We start from the raw sequence: 21,753 nt of genomic DNA, 5'->3' as shown, positions 1-21,753 counted from the left end.
GGGCGGCTCAGTTGAAAGTTCCTTTTGCGTTACTATCGGTTGAGTTGCCTTGGCTTCATCCGAGGGTAATACGCTCTTGCCCTTGTGTTCTCCTTCATCAGTTTGCAGTTCGTCGGTTTGGCCTCCAGGGGGCAGTATATACTCCATGAGGGGACGGTCATTTGGTGATACTGACTCTAAGTCGGCTTCCTTTCGGTCTTCTCTCAGTCTGTTAGTCATTAGCTGAGTGATTCGAATTCCTGCGGGTAGCTCGTCTTCGTTCCTGATTGTCGTTGATAGGTCGTCGAGCTCTTGTGTTATCACTTGGATTCCCGTGGAGTCTCTCATAACGTCTTCATCTTCTGAGTCCCTTTGTTGCTCCGGCATTGACTGTGCCCAAATTTGTCGGGATTCAAGGTTCATAATGGGTTTCAGGCGATTCAGCAGTTCGATCCCAATAATCAGTTCTTTTCCTGGGTATTGTACGACATATAGGGGATGGTTCATGTTGATTTTGTTGAACGTCAACTTCGTCATAACTTTGCCCAATGGTCGCATGTGGGTCCCTTCACATCCTGAGTAGGTAAGTTTACTTGGCATCACTTGTAGTGTTTCATTCTTCCTCTGGAGGGCAGTCTGGAGTTCGTCAAATAATTCTCTGGATATCATGGATATTTCTGCTCCAGTATCACAAAGGCCTTGGCTGGTCAGGGTGTCTTGCAGTATTACTTCCACGTGGACTCGTCCGACTGGTCCTACGGGAATCAATTCCCCCAGATGGTACCCTTTTCCCTCTGGTACCACTTCGGTGATTGCTTCGAGGCTTCTTGTCTTCTCTACGTTCACTTGGGCTACCTTTGCTCTGGGTGTGTCCTCCTCCTGTGTGGGTATAGTTGGTATTCTTCCCTTCGCTACTTGCATGGAAGTCTTCATACTCCCTAGGAGCTCTTTTTCCATCCTAATGTGGTGAGCATATCGATTCCTGTTAGCTAACGGTGGTCTATGCTCTATTGCTGGTGGAGGCGGCAGTAGGGGACGATATGGTGACTGGTTTGGTGGGCGTCGGCCTCCGCGGGGTAGGTGTGGCCCGTCACTCTCTCTTCCTCGTCCATAATTCCAGCCTCCGCCCTCTTCTGAATTCCATGGTGGTGGCGGCTGTGGGTGCCAAGTTCCTCTGGCCTCGTTCCTCCCCCCACGTGGAACGTTATTCAGCGTGTTGTGGACGGGTGTCGATTCTATTGGGTTAGGCGCCCTCTCCTGGGGGAATTCATGTCTACCCCGTGTGGCGCTAATATTATTCCTTGGAGATTCGCTTCCCTCCAGATCGAGGCATTCTTTATCTCTGGTGACGATGTGGGTTTTGGCTATGCCAGTGGTTTTCCGTCCGTTCACCCAGGCCGTGTGGGCCTTGCTTTCAATCTGGCGTAGGGAGGCAGTCTCGGGGTCCAACATCATTCCTACTATTCTCACTATTTCAGGTCTCAATGATTGGAAGAACATCACTTTTAAGACTGTCTTATCTCCCTGGGCATTGTCCACGTCCCCTGCGTAATATGCTTTCTTAAGGCGTAGGAGATAATCTCGTGGGTCTTCGTCTACACGCTGGGTCATCAACTTTGCCGCGTTCAATCCTTCGGATAGTGTGGAGTATTCCCCAAATCTCTTAACTACTGCTCGGCTCAATTGTTTAAAGTCACTCTTCACCCTATTTGGCAGGGAGGCTACCCATGGTCTGGCGGGTTCATGTAGGCTCCTTGATAATAAACATGCCTTTTCTGCTGATTTACCCAGACCCCGGATCTTAGCCTCCTGTTCTACTGTAGTTATGTGAGTGTGGATATCCCTGTTTTTGTTATGTGGATCGAAATAGGGAATTCTCACGAGTGCTTTGTCCATTAGTTTTAGTGTCTTACTGTTAAAAGTGTGTTGTTCGTCATCAGTGGTGTCGGTTCCTGAGGAGTGCTCCCTTGAGCTACCCTTGTCTCCACTATCACTGTTGTCATGTGTCCCGTGTCTGTGTCGTGATCTCCCTCTGTCCGAGGATTCGTATCTGTCCCGTTGCTTGTGTCTCTTGTTTTCCTTATGTGGGTCTTGTGATTCGTGCTTGTGGGTTGGTGTGCGTGATCTCCTTGAGCGGTGTCTATGTGGTGAGTGTTTTTGTCCTCGACCTTCATGCTGCCTACTACGTGTGTGGTGCCTGCTAGGTGAGGTGTTGAATTTATGTTTGTCTCGTGCTTCATGGTTATCGGGATTCCTGTCTCTGGGATTTTTGGTGCGGGTGGTTTTGCGTGGGTGATTTTTACATGTCATGCGTCCCTCTGGTGAGCTCTCTCTGGTACCCATGTCGTGTTGGTCATTGTCAGAGGAGTCAGTGTTAGATGAGCCGTCACCATCACGGTGGCTCTGCTTAACATAACTTTTGTAGTGCCTTTTGCACCTGTTACGTGGGTCAATTTGGCTCGGTGATTTCTGCTTATCCCATGGCTCATGCTTGTGTGATGTGCGTCTCTCTGGTGAGCTCCTGTTATCCGTGTCGTGTTGGTCATTGTCAGATGAGCCGTCACCATCACGATGACTCTGCTTAACATCACTTTTGTAGTGCCTTTTGCACCTGTTACGTGGGTCAATTTGGCTCGGTGATTTCTGCTTATCCCATGGCTCATGCTTGTGTGATGTGCGTCTCTCTGGTGAGCTCTTGTTACGTGTGTCGTGTTGGTCGTGTTTGTGCGAGGTGCGTTTCTCTGGTGAGCTGTCTCTGTCATCTGCATCATGTCGGTCATACTTGCGTAGCGTGCGTCTGCCTGGTGTTCTGTTTATGTCATGTTTCCCGTCTTGCACCAGCTCCGCCCTTTCCCGCTCTATCATTACAGTGTATCCTGATGACTTAGGGTTAATTATTTGTCTCTCTCTAACGTTGGGGTGGTCGGCCTCATGTTTTCCCGTTTGTATTATTATTTCCTCTTCTCTCTCCTCGATTTGCGAGGGTGTTACTTTATCAAAATTGCTTTGCATAGTAGCCACACTCATTGTGGGATCTGGCCCTGGGCTACGTCCCCGTGGCTCGGAGTGTGGTAAATTGTTACTCCCGTATGTGTCCTGTGTATCAACGTCTGGGTGTTTCACTGGTGCATTTAGTGCGGATTCTTTCTCTCTCACGAGGGCGTGCAGACGCTCTACCTGCACCATTAAGGACAGTTTCTCTTGTCTCTCCCTTTCAAATTTTTCCTCATTCCATAATCTTTCTCTGTCTGTCTGTGCGAGGAGATACGAGTCTACCCTCGCTATTTCTGCAATTTTTACGTCACGTTTGGCTTTGCCACATTTCATCACGTCCTTAAGTAGTTTCCTTCTATGGGCCTTAACATCTTCTGTATGGCTCCCCTCCCATATATCTCTCTGCTCCGTCTGCTGGCTAGCAGTCCGTCCAGTACGTTTTAACACAAATTCCCGATATTGTTTTTCCATAGATTCCATCTCCTCCTCAGAGGTCCACTCTGTATCAGTGTTATGCGTTGGTGTGTCAAACTCAGAATGTTGTGGATCCTGTGCCATCTCTATTATGTAGTGTGGTTAATAGACTTAAGAGTGTATCTTAATTCTAACATCTCATGTGCGTCGTGAGTTACTCTAGAATTCCCTTTCAGAGCACATATAAACAATTGTATCACAGGATGCGTCAGTTCAACTCGAGCAAATAATCTCAGCCCAGCTGTCTTCGTTATACTCTGCTACTCTGGTATTTCCCTTCAGAGCGCGTTTTGTTTGTATACCCCCGTTTACAATCACAAGGCAACGTTAGTTCACAACACTTTGATTAACACATCAGTGATTCGTTCCTGAATTCATGCATAACTGTCTGCGAGAGATCCCGGAAGACGAGCCCCCATTATGTTGTATATGTTGGGTATGAAAATTTGTTATGCTGTATGCGTGCGTGGGTGAAATTATTATGTTGTATATGTGGGTTATGAATATTCAGTGGAAATAATAATAATTAAATGAAATTTGGCCAAATGTGTAATTATCCGGAAATATGTTAATTTATGTAATTACGCACATTTTAATTATGTCAATTCGAGAGGTAATCGTATTAATTATGCGAGTGGGTGTAATTATGATAACGCAAGTCGTTATGATAACCAGACCCCGGTTCACCCCGTTATCGCTTTAACATTTACTGAGTATGTATTAGTGTGTTTATTAAGGTCACCAAGTTCAAATCTCAACGCAGAAGCAGATCTTATGCATAGATTTCAGGAAAGAATCACACAACCACTTCTGTATTAATCAATTTATTACTAATTCAACCTTAACTATGATATAATATGCGAACTCTCAATCCCGGAACGTCAACACGGCATCAATACAGTATCATCAACGATTGTCTGATTTCACTTTGACAACGGCACATGGATCCCGCATAACGCGATGGTTGTTAGTGAGAGAGAGAGTCGTTAAAACATGCAAATACTATGCTAAGAAAACCTTAACGTTAATGAATGATTATACTCAATATTGTTCACGCAGTACCGCACTCCTTATTGATCATACGCAACCCTTATCACGTTGTTAACACCTTGGGTCACGGGACAGTTGAATATTCTGTAGAGGATGCGAGTACGTGCGGCGATTATGACTGAAGGATACTTGAAAGATTATACGGCGAAAAAAAAAAACACAATCAAAACAGTTACTATTCTTAAAGGCACCAATCTCAACAGATACATCGGCAGGTTATCTGACAGCAGAACGGCTCGGAGTAAGGCCTGCGACGGTGCTCCTTTTCCGAAGATCGTTATCTTATACCAAGTTTACTAATTGGGGACCAGATCACCTGATAAGGATCCGGTGGGCCACCACTCCCCACGTGAGCGTGGCTCGGCGGAAGGAGGTGCCAAGAATCAGTTCGTATTGATGGATCTGTTGGGAATTTATGCGATTAAGAGTACAGCCCACTAAATATTAAAGATAAAAATTAAGAATACTCTTATACGACGGATGGCCACCACTCGGTCTCGTTGTGATGCCTTCCCAGCCACGGATGACTTATGGGTTCGAGTGTGTTTGAGTGGTAAGAGTTGTCTTGAATAGTCAGTGTTCGGAGTCGATTCTTTATGTCAAACAGACGCCTGGTGGTCGTGTGGTGAGGGGGCGGTGCGCGTCATACGTATCAGGCGCTCCCCTGTCACCGTGGTGAATTGCTCGGATGGCTGTTGATACGCTGTCGCAGTTCGGAACCCGGTCGGTAGGTGGCGCCCACAACTCGCTCGTAGCGTGCAGCGCTGGATCGTCGCCAAGTCGCGACGCTCACCACCGGCGGCAGCGGAGATCTCCGGCGGCAGCAGAGATTGACGAGCTGAAGATGAGTCGAGCCGACCCGCTGGTCGCAGCTCGCTCCTGAGTCGACCCTCCCGGTCGAGCTCGCTCCTGGGTCGACCCGCTGGTCGCCCTCGCTCCTGAGTCGACTCTCTGGTCGCACTCCTGAGTGGACCCGCTCTGGTCGCACTCGTTCCTGAGTCGACCCTCCCGGTCGAGCTTCTGAGTGGACCCTCCCGTCGCACTGGTTTCCAATGTTCAGGATCCGTTCCTTTATGCTGAAAAATCCCCCTGGATCCCGCCCACAAGGCGGGGCTTCCGATTTTTGCTGTGTCAGGATCTGTCCGTAGGCAGGTGTGTCCATGTGTGTGTCCGTATGTCCTTGTGTGCATCACTGACGGTATATTCCGTTGTCAACTCCCTCCATAAAACCCACGAGCAAACAACCAGATGTTACAAATTGTCTCGAAGTCGTCTCTCTGTCTGGGTGCAATTTATCTCTTGTCTGGCCTTCTTCATGAACCCAAAACACAGACGTTACAAATCGTCTCATAGGCGTCTTTGTTCGTGTTGCACAACCTGGGGGGAGGGGCAACACTCTCTCCGACCCGGCGCACAAAGAAATGGTTAAAAGTTTTAAGTTAACATTTGTCCCTTACTATTTCACAGTTATGATTCTGTATGTAACCTAAGGTCTGTCGTTTCCCATCGTGGTTCCCGACCCAAGTGTAGGTGTTTCCCCGAGCGTACACACACTCCTATCCCGCGCTGCGGGGATACAAAGACGGCCGGGATCTCCCTTTCTCTCCGACCCTGGGTTTAACATTGTTTTTTTTTTTTATTATGTATTTATATTCGACCTGGTGGTGATTCATCCCGTTATCCTGGCTTTTCCATAAGTTTTACTTTTGTCTTTCATGCATATACTTATTACTATTAATTTATTTCCGATATCTTAGGTTAAGGGGTAAGTTTCTTGATCCTAGGAATTCGTATTCCTTGGTGCCTGGATGGTTATATAAGCGGAATATAGTTTACGGTGAATAGCGTTAACATTGATGTTATGTGCGATATTATGTATTGTGATGTCTTTAACTTAACTTGTTTGTCAGGGCTTTACTGACACGAAGTTGCATTCCATAGCCCGCAGTCTTTGCCCCACCCTATCTCTGCTCGCCGTTGTTGTTGCCTGCCGTTAATTCAAGGCCTCATTAATTTCCGTCACCCCTGAGTAGGTGAGGGCGGTTGAACCTTGGAGTCAGTTCTGGTTTTTGTCTGCCTGCTTCTTCTTGTGTCCCCTGACCCCGGGAGTTATTATTCTACTTTATGGCCTGTCGAAGCCCCACTCGCTGTTGCTGGGCTGGTGTTGTTCCCGGCTTTTTGCTTACGTTTGCAGTTCGCCGTGCTCTTGATTTCCTTCCCTCTTCAACCTTATATTGACTATTCGCTCCTGTCTGGGTGCGATTCAATTTTGACTTAGGAAGGTTCTGATTGTCATATGCTTCGGGTCGAATTGTATAGAAAGTATTGAAGTATGGAAATAACATTTCATATTGACTTAATAATGGTGATGGTTCAGTAGGCGTAACTTGTGGCCTGGTTTAATTGGAGTGGGTGTGAATATCGATAACTTTAGCCTACCCTGTTGTTAAATTCCGACTTTAACGTTACTTTAATAGCAATACAGAATAATTGAGCTTTTTGTCTTAACTAGGCGAATGCGAACTTCTGGTGACCCCGCAGCCTTGTTGTTCAGCTGGGTCTGCCTCCTTGAGAGATATACACCACTCTTATTCTCGTCTCACTGTGGTCATCCAACCTTCTGCTCTGGGAGTGTTATTCTTACTTTCAGGTCAAAGGCCCCCTCACATCCAGACGCGCAGGGTTGTTTACATCAGCTCCCCCCCTGTGCACGTGTTCTAACTAGCTCGGAATTCCTGAACACACAATCAGTGATGATTCCTGGCTTTCTGTGGTTGTGATTTAGACAAAGGCGCCTCTGTTTTCTTCCATTGCCTTTGAGTCGACACTGCCCTATTATTTGCCCATGTGCTGAGGTCATAGAATTCGTTTTGACTTCAGTAATATTAACATTCAGTATTGGATTAGCAAATGGGCAATGGTTCATTGATGTAGCTCGCAGCCTGGTCTCCAGTTTGAGCGAGCGCGAGGATCGATAATTTAGCCTACTCTGTTGTTGAATTTCGAATTTTGACGTTACTTTAAAACCATGCAGGATGATTGGGCTTTTGCCTTAACTATGTCTGGCTGACACTCCCACTGTCTCTGCCGCCTGCACGGGTGACATGTGCCCGTTCATCAGGCCTTATCTTCCTTTGAAGCAACGTTGTAAATTCTGCCATCCTAGCCCTCCTCCGGTTCATTACTTAACAACACCTGGTGTTTTGCAGTTTGCTGCGCTTGGTGTGTTTCACTCATTAAAAAAAACAAGTAAAAAGATAATATATAAAAATCATCAAATATTATTAATCTCAATTATGGAAGAAGGGTTAGTATACAACAGGGGTTCATCACTTGAAGCGACCGCATTTCCCGTGAGGCTCAGCCGAGACACACGGTGGGTGAAGCTGGCAGTTTCCCCAGCAGCCAGACCACTTTTCACAATAGGGCCCTCCCTCGCCTTTTCGTTCCACCAACTGGTCCCCAGACACCCGCGATTGAACCCTGGAGTGTTGGTGGTTCTCAGCCGCGGTCGCCAATGACTCCTGCACAAAAATGCGACCGTCATTTCAAATTGGGGTTTTCGCTTTGATGAGCTCAATCCAGCTCTCGCGGACCAGAGGTTCGCTCGGGCCCATCGTGACGATCGCCCTTTGCACCATTCCTCTTCCAGTGATGTACGTAGGCGTAACGTCATCCGTTTTTTTCTTCCGATTCCATTCCGATGAGAGGGGGGGGTGTGTGGGGGACACGTCGTGTATTTTTTAAATGTGGCGGAGGATCCCGGAGGAGAGTAATCCACGCGACCGCCACGGGGAGAGAGAGGAGAGAGAGAGGAGAGCATGAGAACACACGCAGACTCCAGATGTACACAACAGGCAGGAGGTCGTCGCGGTCCGGGATTGAAGCACCCACCAACCTCTTGCGTAGAAGCCGAGGGAGATGAGCTTTCGGGGGTAGAGGGAGATTCTTCAATTTGTATCCAATTTCTCTTCGAATTGTTATGGCTACTTGCAACAACAACCAAAAACACCCACTACCCACCGCTGTTCCACGTGGGGACACCGTTACACCGCACGCACGCCGTTGCGGGGGGAGCCCCCGCCTAGACAGGCTCGTCCCGACCAATCGCACACCTCCGATTAGCACGGACGTCTACGTAGGGCGCGAAAGAAGTTCGACTTATCACGGCGCTGACTTTTGCCGCCGTCGTGATCGTGGTTATGGTTTCCCCCTCCCGTGCGCGCAGGTCCTGTGCGCTGGGCGTGGTGGCGCTGCTTTGCCTCCTGGGCGTCACCTGGGCCTTCGGGTTCCTCCTCGTCGACAAGGCCACTCTGGTCATGGCCTACCTCTTCACCATCTTCAACTCCTTCCAGGGCACGTTCATCTTCATCTTCCACTGCGCTCTGCAGAAAAAGGTGCCGATCCACTCTTTTCTCGTCGCACCGTTTTTAAATCCTTTATATTAAGTTCACTTGCTTGCTTGCGCGCTTACGACCGTGCAAATCTTTCAGTCGTTTTTTAACCCACTTCCCGTGATCCAATCGAGCTGACATTTTGCACACAGACTCGTTGTGCGTGACAATTAATGTTCGTGAAAATTTTTCCAAAATTTTACACTGTTTAGGACAAAAATATTATATTTAATTACCAATTGCTTAATGGTGCAATGCAATCATCTGACCCATAGGTGGCAGCCATCTCAAGCCAGAGGACGAGAGGACTCTAGCCGCCACGCATATAAAGGATTTATAGTGAAAAACTTTGTTTTTACGGGTTATACTTGTTTGTTTGTTCCGACGTGGAAGTGCGCCCAAAAATCTTAACAACTCGTAATTCGATCATTGTTTTTTTTACCCTTCTATCTGTCAACAAAACTGACACCTTTTTTTGTCAGTTTTGTTACCGGATGGAAGGGTAAACAACCAATTATCATATTTTTTACTGGCAAATGAGGTTCCAATTGGGTAACTCGTAATTCAAACTTTTTTTTTTAACCAGGTAAGGCCCACGGAGCGATATGGCTCTTTTTCAGGATCTTAAACAGAATCAGGATATGTGTTTCTAACTGGAGGAGGAATCCGATGAGCTATGAAGCTCTTTCTCACGGATGTCCAGTCAGGGCACAGAGTCAGAGCGTCACAACAGCGAACCGCACCTCAACACAACAGGTGTGCTAGCTTGTGGAAAGGAAAACAGATCGAACAACATTACTTGTTTTCTATTTCACCGGGTAAGTCCCACTGAACCTTTATACAAGTGACGGCTCAACGGAGTGGCTTGTCACGTGGACATTCATAGCAGCAGCCAAATTATCTATAATTTGGCTGCTGCTTGAAAACTCTGACCCCCTACCCCTCGCCTCCTACCCGTGCAGGTGGTTAAGGAGTACAACAAGTGCGTAGGGCATGCCGAGTGGTGCGTATGCTGGGGAAACAACTTCTCTTACGCGTCACTCCAACGGCAAACGCTGCTCTCCCAACGTGCAGGTACGCACGCACGCTACGCACTACATACACTACACACTACATACACTACACACACACACGCTATGCACACTACATACACACCACACACATACGCACGCTACATACACTACACACACACCACACACATACACTACACACACACCACACACATACACACGCTACATACACTACACACACACACGCTACGTACACTACACACACACCACACATACACACGCTACGTACACTACACACACACAACACACATACACACACCACACACATACACTACACACACACGCTACGTACACTACACACACACCACACACACGCTACATACACTACCCACACACCACACACATACACACGCTACGTACACTACACACACTGCACACACAACTACACGTGCTACTCTCCCAACGTGCAGGTACGCTGACGTTGAGGGAAAACAAGTGAACCGATGAGAGCGACGTCGACGTTGCCGGTGGTGGCGGCTGTGGCCGCAGCCCGACCCGGATCCCGTGCGAGGTCGCTCACCCGCGGTGCCCCGACTCGGTGGCTCACCCGCGGTGCCGCTGCCGCGACGGACGCACTCTGCCGCCGCCACCCTCGGCGATCGTCGCCAGGGAGGACGTCCACCCTCCTCCTCCGGCCGCGTACTTCACATCTGTCACGTGACCCACGCGTGTGGAAGCGTCACGCATCGTGGCGCAGCGATTAGCGCTACGCCGCGCTACGAACCCGGCAACCCGAGTTCGATTCCCGCTCACGGCCACCGCCGGTGACGATTATTTGAACCGGTCCTGGGCCTCCGCTAGGTCGACTCAGCCTCAAACGAGTAACTGGTGCGGTGTGTGAACGTCATCACTGGGGAGACAAAGGCGGCCGGGCGTGGTGGATCAAAGTCTCGGGCGAAGCCGGGTAGTACAGCTAGTAGCTTGACAAAGTCAACGATTCTCCACTTGTTCAACATCGTTGTCAACGCGTGGCCTGGAGTCTTCTCCAGGTGGTCTCCAGGTGCCCACAGGCACATTTGTCGTGGTGGTGGTGTTGGTGGTGGCGTTGCAAATTCTCAGAAGTGTTTTGTTTTTGCTGCCCGACCTGCAAGACGGCGGCGGAGGGCGGTGGCAGGGGACGCGTGGATGTCTCGTGTTGCTGGTTCAGCGGTAATGTTACGCATGCAACGCATTTACTAATGCAGATGCGTGCTTATTGTGCGCCACGACGGGACACATTGTACATGATTGCACGTAAAGAATATTCAGAATGTTGGAAATAATGTCTTCTACTTATAATTGTTTATGTATATCATGTACACTACTTCGCTGCATCGTGTCGCATATCCTGCATTGCGCAGTTTATATTGGTAACTGCACACAAATGCACATTTTGCATTAACCATGCAAGGGGTGGTAACTATTGCAAATAATGCATAATTACGTTAAAAAATGTTCATGTTTACAAATTATGCAATAAAGTACAAAATGACAGTTTGCAAATATTTGATTGATATTGATTGTGACTTTCACATTCTTGTACAGACACTCATTGTATATGGTCTCATCAATATCAGAATTTACACTGATTGCATTGTCCAATGCATTACACGCTGATCAGATGGTGCACAACTCCGCCTTACAATAAATCACGACTGAGGATCATTCCGTTTGCGACACTTCGCTATGAACCTGGCGGCCCGAGTTCGAATCCAGGCCACAGCTAACATCATTGTGGCGACAGTATTCAACTCTGCAAAGCAAATTATCAGTACAAAACGGACTTTCATGACCACAGGCATTATCAAGGTATCACAGGTCATTAAAATGCTCTATCAAAGCAAAATAGTGTCCTGTGCAAAACTGAGGTCCATCGCAACATTGACCCGCTGATGTTCATGAACAGTGCCGCTACGTGAAGTAATTGTAATGCGAGCGTACGCTGGTGTCCCCGCCCCAGCCCCTACGCCAACCAGGCGACACGAAGAAATACAGAGACGGAGACACAGTTTTGTTGACTGTTTTCCGGGGCAATGCCACTGACAGATCTTCGCTAATGGAAGAAACACAAAAGAAATGTCAATCTCCCTCGGCCTGGGGCTCCATGCAAGATCTCACCTCGTGGAGTTGCAATGATCATGAGAACGGTAAAGAATCAGCCCAGAACTACACGGGAGGATCTTGTCAATGATCTCAAGGCAGCTGGGACCATAGTCACCAAGAAAACAGTTGGCGACACACTACGCCGTGAAGGACTGAAATCCTGCAGCGCCCGCAAGGTCCCCCTGCTCAAGAAAGCACATATACATGCCCGATTGAAGTTTGCCAATGAACATCTGAATGATTCAGAGGACAACTGGGTGAAAGTGTTGTGGTCAGATGAGACCAAAATGGAGCTCTTTGGCATCAACTCAACTCGCTGTGTTTGGAGGAATGTTGCCTATGACCCTAAGAACACCATCCCCACCGTCAAACATGGAGGTGGAAACATTATGCTTTGGGGGTGTTTTTCTGCTAAGGGGACAGGACAACTTCACCGCATCAAAGGGACGATGGACGGGGCCATGTACCGTCAAATCTTGGGTGAGAACCTCCTTCCCTCAGCCAGGGCATTGAAAATGGGTCGTGGATGGGTATTCCAGCATGACAATGACCCAAAACACAAGTTACGACTTTGCTTGGTTAATAACGTCCTTTTGGCGTCATCTGGTCCAACACCATGTGAGACTAGGCGTACACACTATGTGTGTGTACACTGTGTATGCACACAGTGTGTGTGCACTGTGAGTGTACACTGTGTGTGTGCATTGTGTACGTACAGTGTGTGTTACATGTACGCACACAATCAGACAAGTATTCATTCTAAATTATTGACAGGCATATGCACAAAATGGAATTACTGCAGTGAAATATACTGCATCAGATAACATCTTATTCTCTGGTTCTTTCAGTAGTCACCTAGAACGAAATTTAATAGAATACGACGTTTCGATTGGAACACAAGCAACCATCGTCAGGTACAAGTGATGAGAAAACAAACATAGTGAACTTAGAAATATAATGCAACACAACACAGAGTAGGCCAACACAACAGTCAACACCCTACCTGGTTGATTACGTTCTTCCAAAATTGAACAATATAGTTTAGATAACATCTTATTAACAAGGAGCTATTTAAAGAATGCACCCTCTACTGAACAGTGGATGTGAAACACACAATTGCGCAATTCAAAACGGGTAGGCCTTTGCATGTTGGCGTCTGGGTCAAAAATGTAGCAAATCCTAAAACATTACCTACTAACGACACAGCTGAGATGCCACATCAACCATCGCCCCCTACTGACAGGCTCTTGTCCACACGCAGGCCGGTGCAGGGCCACCACCTTCTGCCACACAGGGGCAGCTGCTACTTGGAGCTGCTCTTAGAGTGTTTGAGACAAGCACCATGTAACAGCAATTATGATGAGAACATCGTGAATGCTTGGGGCTCTCGCTCCTGGTGAGAGATTGACCCAACCCACAGGTCCACAAAGACTGGCCACTCATCTTCTTGGTTCTTTCGGTAAAGTCACGTAGAAGGGAAGTAATAAAAATTAAACATAATAAAACAATTCTCACGACGTTTCGGCCACAACGCAAGCAGCTGTCCTCAGGTGAAAAACCAGGTCTGTCGAGGCGACAGCGTCTGAATGAAACAGCACACGTGCTTGGAGCATATATATAAGCTGGGTTGGAAGGGGGGGGGGGAAAGGGCGCCTTGACAAAAGAATTTGCATATCAAGAGGCATTTAGCATATTTATGGGAAATGCAGGTGATTAGTACTACTCATGCCCGTGCATTATGCAAGATTAGCAGCATCAAAGGGAGGGGATAGGGGTAGCATTAATAAAGGGAAGGAGTGTTAATAGTATGTAGCTGCAGTAACTGGCCACTCCCTCTTACCCTGCAGGTTGAACCTAGGAACTGAGTGTTCAACTTCACGTTATTGTCATTAAAGGCCAGTGACAAAGGTGCATCTATTGGAGCGACATCGTCTCTGGCTTACACATCTACCGGGTCTCCATTTGACTTTGTCTTGTCTCGGAGGAAGTCCACCCACACCTCCACTTCCACAAACTGTTGGGAGTTGCCTCGCTCTGCCTCACAGTCAGAATTCTCCTCCTGCTTCACGTTGCCACCATCGATGCGAAGGTCCCATTTTGGACTTGAATCTTCATCTTCACATTCCACCTTCACCTCTTCATATTTCACCTTGATACCTTTCAAAGTGTCCAAGCTGGGATTTTCTTCCGGTTCTTGTTTGATGAGGGATGGGCTCATTGGAGCACTTTGACTTTCACAAGCTGATTTCAGACTCCAGTCCTTGTGGATCTTCTGATGCTTGTGTGTTCTCTGGTGTTTTTTAAGATGTGCTGACTGTGCAAACACCTTCCCGCACGGAGTGCACCTGAAGGGGTTCTCTTCCGTGTGTGTTCTCTGGTGTGTTACAAGAGTAGATGACTGTGAAAATGCATTCCCACACACACTGCACTTGAAGGGTTTCTCTCCCGTGTGTGTTCTCTGGTGTGTTACAAGATCAGATGACTGTGAAAATGCATTCCCACACACACTGCACTTGAAGGGTTTCTCTCCCGTGTGTGTTCTCTGGTGTGTTACAAGATCAGATGACTGTGAAAACGCCTTCCCACACTTGAAGGGGTTCTCTCCCGTGTGTGTTCTCTTGTGTTTTACAAGAGTAGATGAATCTGAAAACGCCTTCCCACACACACTGCATTTAAAGGGTTTTTCTCCCGTGTGTGTTCTCTGGTGTGTTACAAGAGTAGATGAAAGTGCAAACGCCTTCCCACACACACTGCATTTAAAGGGTTTCTCTCCCGTGTGTGTTCTCTGGTGTGTTATAAGAGTAGATGACTTTGCAAACGTCTTCCCACACACACTGCACTTGAAGGGTTTATCTCCCGTGTGTGTTCTCTGGTGTGTTATAAGAGTAGATGACTGTGCAAACGCCTTCCCACACACACTGCATTTAAAGGGTTTCTCTCCCGTGTGTGTTCTCTGGTGTGTTATAAGAGTAGATGACTGTGCAAACGCCTTCCCACACACACTGCACTTGAAGGGTTTCTCTCCCGTGTGCGTTCTCTGGTGTATTACGAGATGACACAAAACAGAAAACGCCTTCCCACACAGAGTACACTTGAAGGGTTTCTCTCCCGTGTGTGTTCTCTGGTGTATTTTAAGATCAAATTGCCGTGCAAATGCCTTCCCACACACACTGCACTTGAAGGGTTTCTCTCCCGTGTGTGTTCTCTGGTGCTGTGTCAAGTTTCCAGTCGGATCCGTGCTGTATCCACGCTGGTCGCATTGTTGACTTGTCGTATCGACCTGCGCTGAGCGTCTTTGCTCCATCAGACCAAGCGACAGCTGCAGACAGAAAAAAATATATCCAAAACATCTACACGTCAGACACAGAGGAATGCACAAACACAGTCACACGTGACTTACACATCTATACTTATTCATATATTCATGATGTCGTGAAACAGTTTCCCAAATTCATCACACGGGCTGTTATGGCACACAATGAGAGGGTGAATGGTCACAAACATGCCTAGAAGCCCTCGTATCTTCAAAATGAATGTGAACCCAAAATTCCGAGCACACAATTTTGGCTGTCTGGCTACAAAATAAATATTTATAAGAGCTAAATTCGGCTGACATAGCAAAGGGTGTTAAAAACAATCCTGTTTGTGTTATGCAGAAATGCGTAAATACTGGTAGGAACCTCCTGGTTACACCAGCCCACAGGGGATTATTGTGTCCGTCGTGAAGGGAGGGGCTGGGTGGAGAGGGGCTGGGAGGGGCTGGGTGGTGGGTGGGAGGGGTGGGGCTGGGTGGGGAGGGGCTGGGTGGCACACAGCACACACACGTGCAGCAGCTGACGTCAGATCTGTTCATCCCATCATTCAAGGACATCTGAGCCTGGCTTCACACCGCTAAGTTGCCACTGAACAACATTCCTGCTGCGGAGGGAGCTGCTAGGAACACGTTGGGTTGCTCGCTCAACGGCCTGCAGGGTCAACGGCGGCGTGGTGTATTCCGCAAATATGCCCGACTGTGAGGGCGGGCACAAGCCGGCGTGAGTAGGTGAAACGTTGAGTTTTATAAGGGCACCACGGGGTGACCAGCCCCTCCCCACCCTCCCCTCTCCACCCAGCCCCACCCCTCCCATTTCTGGATGCACGACGGACGGACGGACACAATAATCCCCTGTGGGCTGGTAGAACCAGGAGGTTTCTAGCGGTGACATTAATGCTGCGTCACTCCACCAAGTAACGAATGGAGGATCAACCGACACAGCCGAGGCTCAAGCGGGCTTGGGCTGGTAAAAAAACGAAAACAAAACTGTGTTAATATCTACAATAAACCAAAGTGACAAAGTAGCGAGCCGGGTGAAGACAAATTAAACTTAAGGGAGGGAATTAAAGCAAACGCAACCAGGCGAGGGCAGGAGGCAAGGCCCCGCGTGTCTAGGCCCCGCGTTGTAAAGTTCCAACTTGGACATCGATTCACAAGCTCGCTGCTGCTCTAGTGACATCCCTACGAGAGAGAGAGCGAGGCTCTACCTTGGTAAATAACAACAACCACCACAACAACAACAACCACAACAACAACCACAACAACAACCACCACGACGATGAGAATTTCTCACCTCGGATTTCACTGCACGCGCGGGGCGACAGCTTCCTGTAACCTCGTGACGTCACGCGGCAGTAGGTGACATGACGTCACTTCCTGGGTACGAGATACGCCCCTCCCACAACGAGCGGCTCTGGAACAAGTTCAAGTACTAGGTGTAGCCCTGTGAGCCATTCAGCTCTTGAATCGGGTGCAACCGCAACAAACAAAAAACATGAACAAAAAACATCTTGTAGTGACTATGTGACTGAGTGCAAACAGAAAATCCAAGAAAAGACAGCAAAATTTTGCAGAAAAAAACACCGTTACACCAACGCTGTGTGCAAACATCCCAGTGGGATGCAAGTCAAACAACAACAACAACAACAACCACAAGACAACTTAGATTAAGGCCATCAGTCTAACTCTGTACTACAACAAACATGGCTAAACCAATACACTTTTCGAAATCACCAAAATAAAGCCATGAAAGCAATGAAAAAGCAATCATAGGAACTGTGACGGAATTTTCAGAATAAATGGCATAAACAACATGTACTACCAAAACCTTGCAGCCATAGCTGGCTGCATGAGTCACTCCACAACAGCAGGAGCATCAATAGGAGTATTATCATTTTTCAATGCACGTTTAAGATCAGCACACTAAATCAAAACACAGATCATACTTTGTAGCGATCATCCGGAGCGAAACATTTTATTTTAGGTCACTGAATAGCAGTGGCAGCTAGGGGTGTACAACTCCTCTAGAGCAGTTTTGAGTGAATATCTCATAGGTAGTGACTCAAGTTTCAATTTATTGGCAACAGCATTCCAGACCCTGGGGGCATCAATAGCAAAGGCCCTTCCTCCAGTATTTGTACGGCAATAGGGAATGTGAAGCTGGTAAATGAGCGAAAACCTGAGGTCACATTTGTTCTTCGAAACAGCGAGGAGATCCAGCAGGTAATCTGCGGATTTTTTTGCAAGTACATCATTAATCAATAAGATCTGGTGCACAAGCCGTCGAACATTGAGAGATGTTCAGTTTGACCCAATGTAGAGATCGCAGTGGTGGGTCATATATGGGCAGTTCAATGCAAATGTTGAGGCCGAGTGATACATTGAGTGAAGCTTTTTCAGGACAGTACATGGGGGCTGATTTATACACGATGTCACATTAATCACCTCGAGGCGAAACGCAACACGACAGGACAGGCTGGTCTCGTATTGATCACCACCCACTCACTCACTCACCACCCACTCACCCACACACTCACCCACTCACCACTCACCCACCCACCCACTCACTCACCCACTCACTCACCACCCACTTACCACCCACTCACCACACACTCACCCACTCACCACTCACCCACTCACCAGTGAGTAAGTGAGTGTGTGTGTGAGCGGGTGAGTGAGTGAGTGTGTGAGTGAGTGTATGTGTAGGTGAGTGAGTGAGTGGCTGACTGAGTGAGTGTGTTGGTGAGTGTGAGTGTGTGAGTGTGTGTGTGAGTGAGTGAGTGTGTGACTGAGTGAGTGAGTGACTGACTGAGTGAGTGTGTGAGAGTGTGAGTGACTGTGAGTGTGTGTGTATGAGTGTGTGAGTGAGTGCGTGTGAGTGTGTGAGTGACTGAGTGAGTGTATGAGTGAGTGTTGGTGAGTGTGTGACTGAGTGAGTGAGTGTGTGAGTGAGTGTGTGAGTGAGTGTGTGAGTGAGTGTGTGAGTGTGTGAGTGAGTGTATGAGTGAGTGTGTGAGTGTGTGAGTGAGTGTATGAGTGAGTGTGTGAGTGTGTGAGTGAGTGTGTGAGTGAGTGTGTGAGTGAGTGTGTGAGTGTGTGAGTGAGTGTATGAGTGAGTGTGAGTGAGTGTGTGAGTGTGTGTGTGCATCTCTCTCTGTATCTCTGTGCAGGGGATCCCTGTCCTCATCATTGGACATCACATCCTCTACGGCAAAGTGGTGAGCCTGGACAAGCCCTTGGCTGTATTGGTGAAGCAGCAGCATCATCAGCAGCAGCATCATCATCATCAGCAGCAGCAGCATCAGCAGCATCAGCAGCAGCAGCAGGAGGAAGAGACGGCACGAGGATCGGTTAAAGCGATGGATGCACATCCTGTGCTGAACGCAACTGGTTCGAAATGCACAATCACAGAGACCCACAGACTCGCATAGAGACCCATAGACCCACACAGAGACCCACAGACTCACCATAGAGACCCACAGACTCACCAAAGAGACCCATAGACTCACCACACAGAGACCCACAGACTCACCACACAGAGACCCATAGACTCACCACACAGAGACCCATAGACTCACCACACAGAGACCCATAGACTCACCACACAGAGACCCACAGACTCACCACACAGAGACCTACAGACTCACCACACAGAGACCCACAGACTCACCATAGAGACCCACAGACTCACCATAGAGACCCACAGACTCACCATAGAGACCCATAGACTCACCACACAGAGACCCACAGACTCACCACACAGAGACCCACAGACTCACCACACAGAGACCCATAGACTCACCACACAGAGACCCACAGACTCACCACACAGAGACCCACAGACTCACCACACAGAGACCCATAGACTCACCACACAGAGACCCACAGACTCACCACACAGAGACCCACAGACTCACCAAAGAGACCCATAGACTCACCACACAGAGACCCACAGACTCACCACACAGAGACCCACAGACTCACCATAGAGACCCTTAGACTCACACAGAGACCCACAGACTCAAACAGAGACCCATAGACTCACACAGAGACCCACAGACTCACCACGCAGTACGATGCTCCGTTGTGTTTCAGACTTGCCTTCGTCGGTTCGCACCCGCTACCTCGTGCAGGCTCTCATTCACACCAAGCTCCTGTTCAAGACCAGGCCGAAGCCAATCATCACCAACGTTCCCCGCAAGGTGTAAATCTCCGCTACCGCTTTGTGGAGATTCGTCAGAAGCTGCGACAGAGAGGAGGGGGGTGGGCGGATCGCAAGATGATGTGTGTGGACTAATCTCTATCCGTTCCATCTCGTGTGTGGACTAATCTCCATCCGTTCCATCTCGTGTGTGGACTAATCTCCATCTGTTCCATCTCGCTCCCTGTCTGTAGACTAATCTCCATCTGTTCCATCTCGCTCCCTGTCTGTGTGTGGACTAATCTCCATCTGTTCCATCTCGTGAGTGGACTAATCTCCATCCGTTCCATCTCGTGTGTGGACTAATCTCCATCTGTTCCATCTCGCTCCCTGTCTGTGGACTAATCTCCATCTGTTTCATCTCGCTCCCTGTCTGTGTGTGGACTAATCTCCATCTGTTCCATCTCGTGAGTGGACTAATCTCCATCCGTTCCATCTCGTGTGTGGACTAATCTCCATCTGTTCCATCTCACTCCCTGTCTGTGGACTAATCTCCATCTGTTCCATCTCGCTCCCTGTCTGTGTGTGGACTAATCTCCATCTGTTCCTTCTCGCTCGCTGTGTGTGTGTGTGGACTAATCTCCATCTGTTCCATCTCGCTCCCTGTCTGTGTGTGTGGACTAATCTCCATCTGTTCCATCTCGCTCCCTGTCTGTGTGTGGACTAATCTCCATCTGTTCCATCTCACTCCCTGTCTGTGTGTGTGGACTAATCTCCATCTGTTCCATCTCGCTCCCTGTCTGTGTGTGTGGACTAATCTCCATCTGTTCCATCTCGCTCCCTGTCTGTGTGTGTGGACTAATCTGCATCTGTTCCATCTCACTCCCTGTCTGTGTGTGTGGACTAATCTCCATCTGTTCCATCTCGCTCGCTGTGTGTGTGGACTAATCTCCATCTCTTCCATCTCACTCCCTGTCTCTGTGTGTGGACTAATCTCAATTCGTTCCGTCTGTGTGGGGATTGAGCGTTGCTCCCTCGCACGATGGTGGGTTCGTCTCCGGGTGCTTCGCTATCCTCGCCGCCATGAGACTAATAAAGATGACCCGTGACCAGGTGGTGGTGGTGGTGGTGATGGTGGTGGTGGTGGTGATGGTGATGGTGGTAGTGGTGGTGATGGTGGTGGTGGTGATGGTGGTGGTGGTGATGGTGGTGGTGGTGATGGTGATGATGATGGTGGTGATGGTGGTGATGGTGGTGCTGGTAGTGGTGGTGGTGATGGTGGTGGTGATGGTGGTGGTGGTGGTGATGGTGATGGTGGTGGTGATGGTGGTGGTGGTGATGGTGGTGGTGGTGATGGTGGTGGTGGTGATGGTGATGATGATGGTGGTGATGGTGGTGATGGTGGTGCTGGTAGTGATGGTGGTGATGGTGGTGGTGATGGTGGTGGTGATGGTGGTGGTGGTGATGGTGATGGTGGTGATGGTGGTGATGGTGGTGGTGGTGGTGATGATGGTGGTGGTGGTGATGGTGGTGGTGGTGATGGTGGTGGTGGTGGTGGTGATGGTGGTGGTGATGGTGGTGGTGATGGTGGTGGTGGTGATGGTGGTAGTGGTGGTGGTGGTGATGGTGGTGGTGATGGTGGTGATGGTGGTGGTGATGGTGGTGATGGTGATGGTGGTGATAGTGGTGGTGGTGGTGGTGATGGTGGTGATGGTGGGATGATGGTGGTGATGGTGGTGATGGTGATGGTGGTGATGGTGGTGATGGTGATGGTTATGGTGGTGATGGTGGTGGTGGTGATGGTGGTGGTGATGGTGGTGATGATGGTGGTGATGGTGGTGGTGGTTGTGATGGTGGTGGTGGTGGTGATGATGGTGGTGGTGGTGATGGTGGTGGTGGTGGTGATGGTGGTGGTGATGGTGGTGGTGATGGTGGTGGTGGTGGTGGTGATGGTGGTGATGGTGGTGGTGATGGTGGTGATGGTGATGGTGATGATAGTTGTGGTGGTGGCGGTGATGGTGACGATGGTGGTGATAATGATGGTGGTGATGGTGGTGATGGTGATGGTGGTGATGGTGGTGATGGTGATGGTTATGGTGGTGATGGTGGTGGTGGTGATGGTGGTGGTGATGGTGGTGATGATGGTGGTGATGGTGGTGGTGGTTGTGATGGTGGTGGTGGTGGTGATGGTGGTGGTGGTGATGGTGGTGGTGATGGTGGGATGGTGATGGTGGTAATGGTGGTGATGGTGATGGT

At 48.8% G+C, this 21,753-nt stretch overlaps 2 protein-coding genes across 2 annotated transcripts in view; both read left to right on the top strand.

The window, feature by feature from the left end:
• Positions 1 to 10,482, top strand: part of LOC133362177 (adhesion G protein-coupled receptor L3-like) — a gene marked incomplete at its 5' end in the record, with an annotated part of 41,956 nt that extends 31,474 nt beyond the window's left edge. The window contains 3 exons of the mRNA XM_061581129.1: positions 8,726 to 8,894; positions 9,854 to 9,965; positions 10,372 to 10,482. Of these exons, the coding sequence (XP_061437113.1) occupies positions 8,726 to 8,894; positions 9,854 to 9,965; positions 10,372 to 10,400 (310 nt within the window). The remainder of the gene's footprint in view (positions 1 to 8,725; positions 8,895 to 9,853; positions 9,966 to 10,371) is intronic.
• A 1,144-nt stretch (positions 10,483 to 11,626) lies between these two features.
• On the top strand, positions 11,627 to 19,612 carry CHTF8 (chromosome transmission fidelity factor 8). The gene is made up of 3 exons (XM_061581128.1): positions 11,627 to 11,644; positions 18,527 to 18,612; positions 19,429 to 19,612. Exons 1-3 carry the CDS (start codon positions 11,627 to 11,629, stop codon positions 19,562 to 19,564), a joined length of 240 nt encoding a protein of 79 aa, XP_061437112.1. The 3' UTR covers positions 19,565 to 19,612.
• Positions 19,613 to 21,753: the final 2,141 nt, after the last annotated feature.

Source organism: Lethenteron reissneri, unplaced genomic scaffold (genome assembly GCF_015708825.2).
Source record: "Lethenteron reissneri isolate LAM-NWPU_2019-01 unplaced genomic scaffold, ASM1570882v1 scaffold_1396, whole genome shotgun sequence".
Taxonomy (NCBI): Eukaryota; Metazoa; Chordata; class Hyperoartia; order Petromyzontiformes; family Petromyzontidae; genus Lethenteron; species Lethenteron reissneri.
This window is presented reverse-complemented; position numbering and strand designations above follow the sequence as displayed.

Coding starts and splice junctions, on each gene's coding strand:
- CHTF8 (XM_061581128.1), top strand. Junction 18,613..19,428: donor TTGGCTGTATTGGTGAAGCA/GCAGCATCATCA, acceptor CTCACCACGCAG/TACGATGCTCCGTTGTGTTT.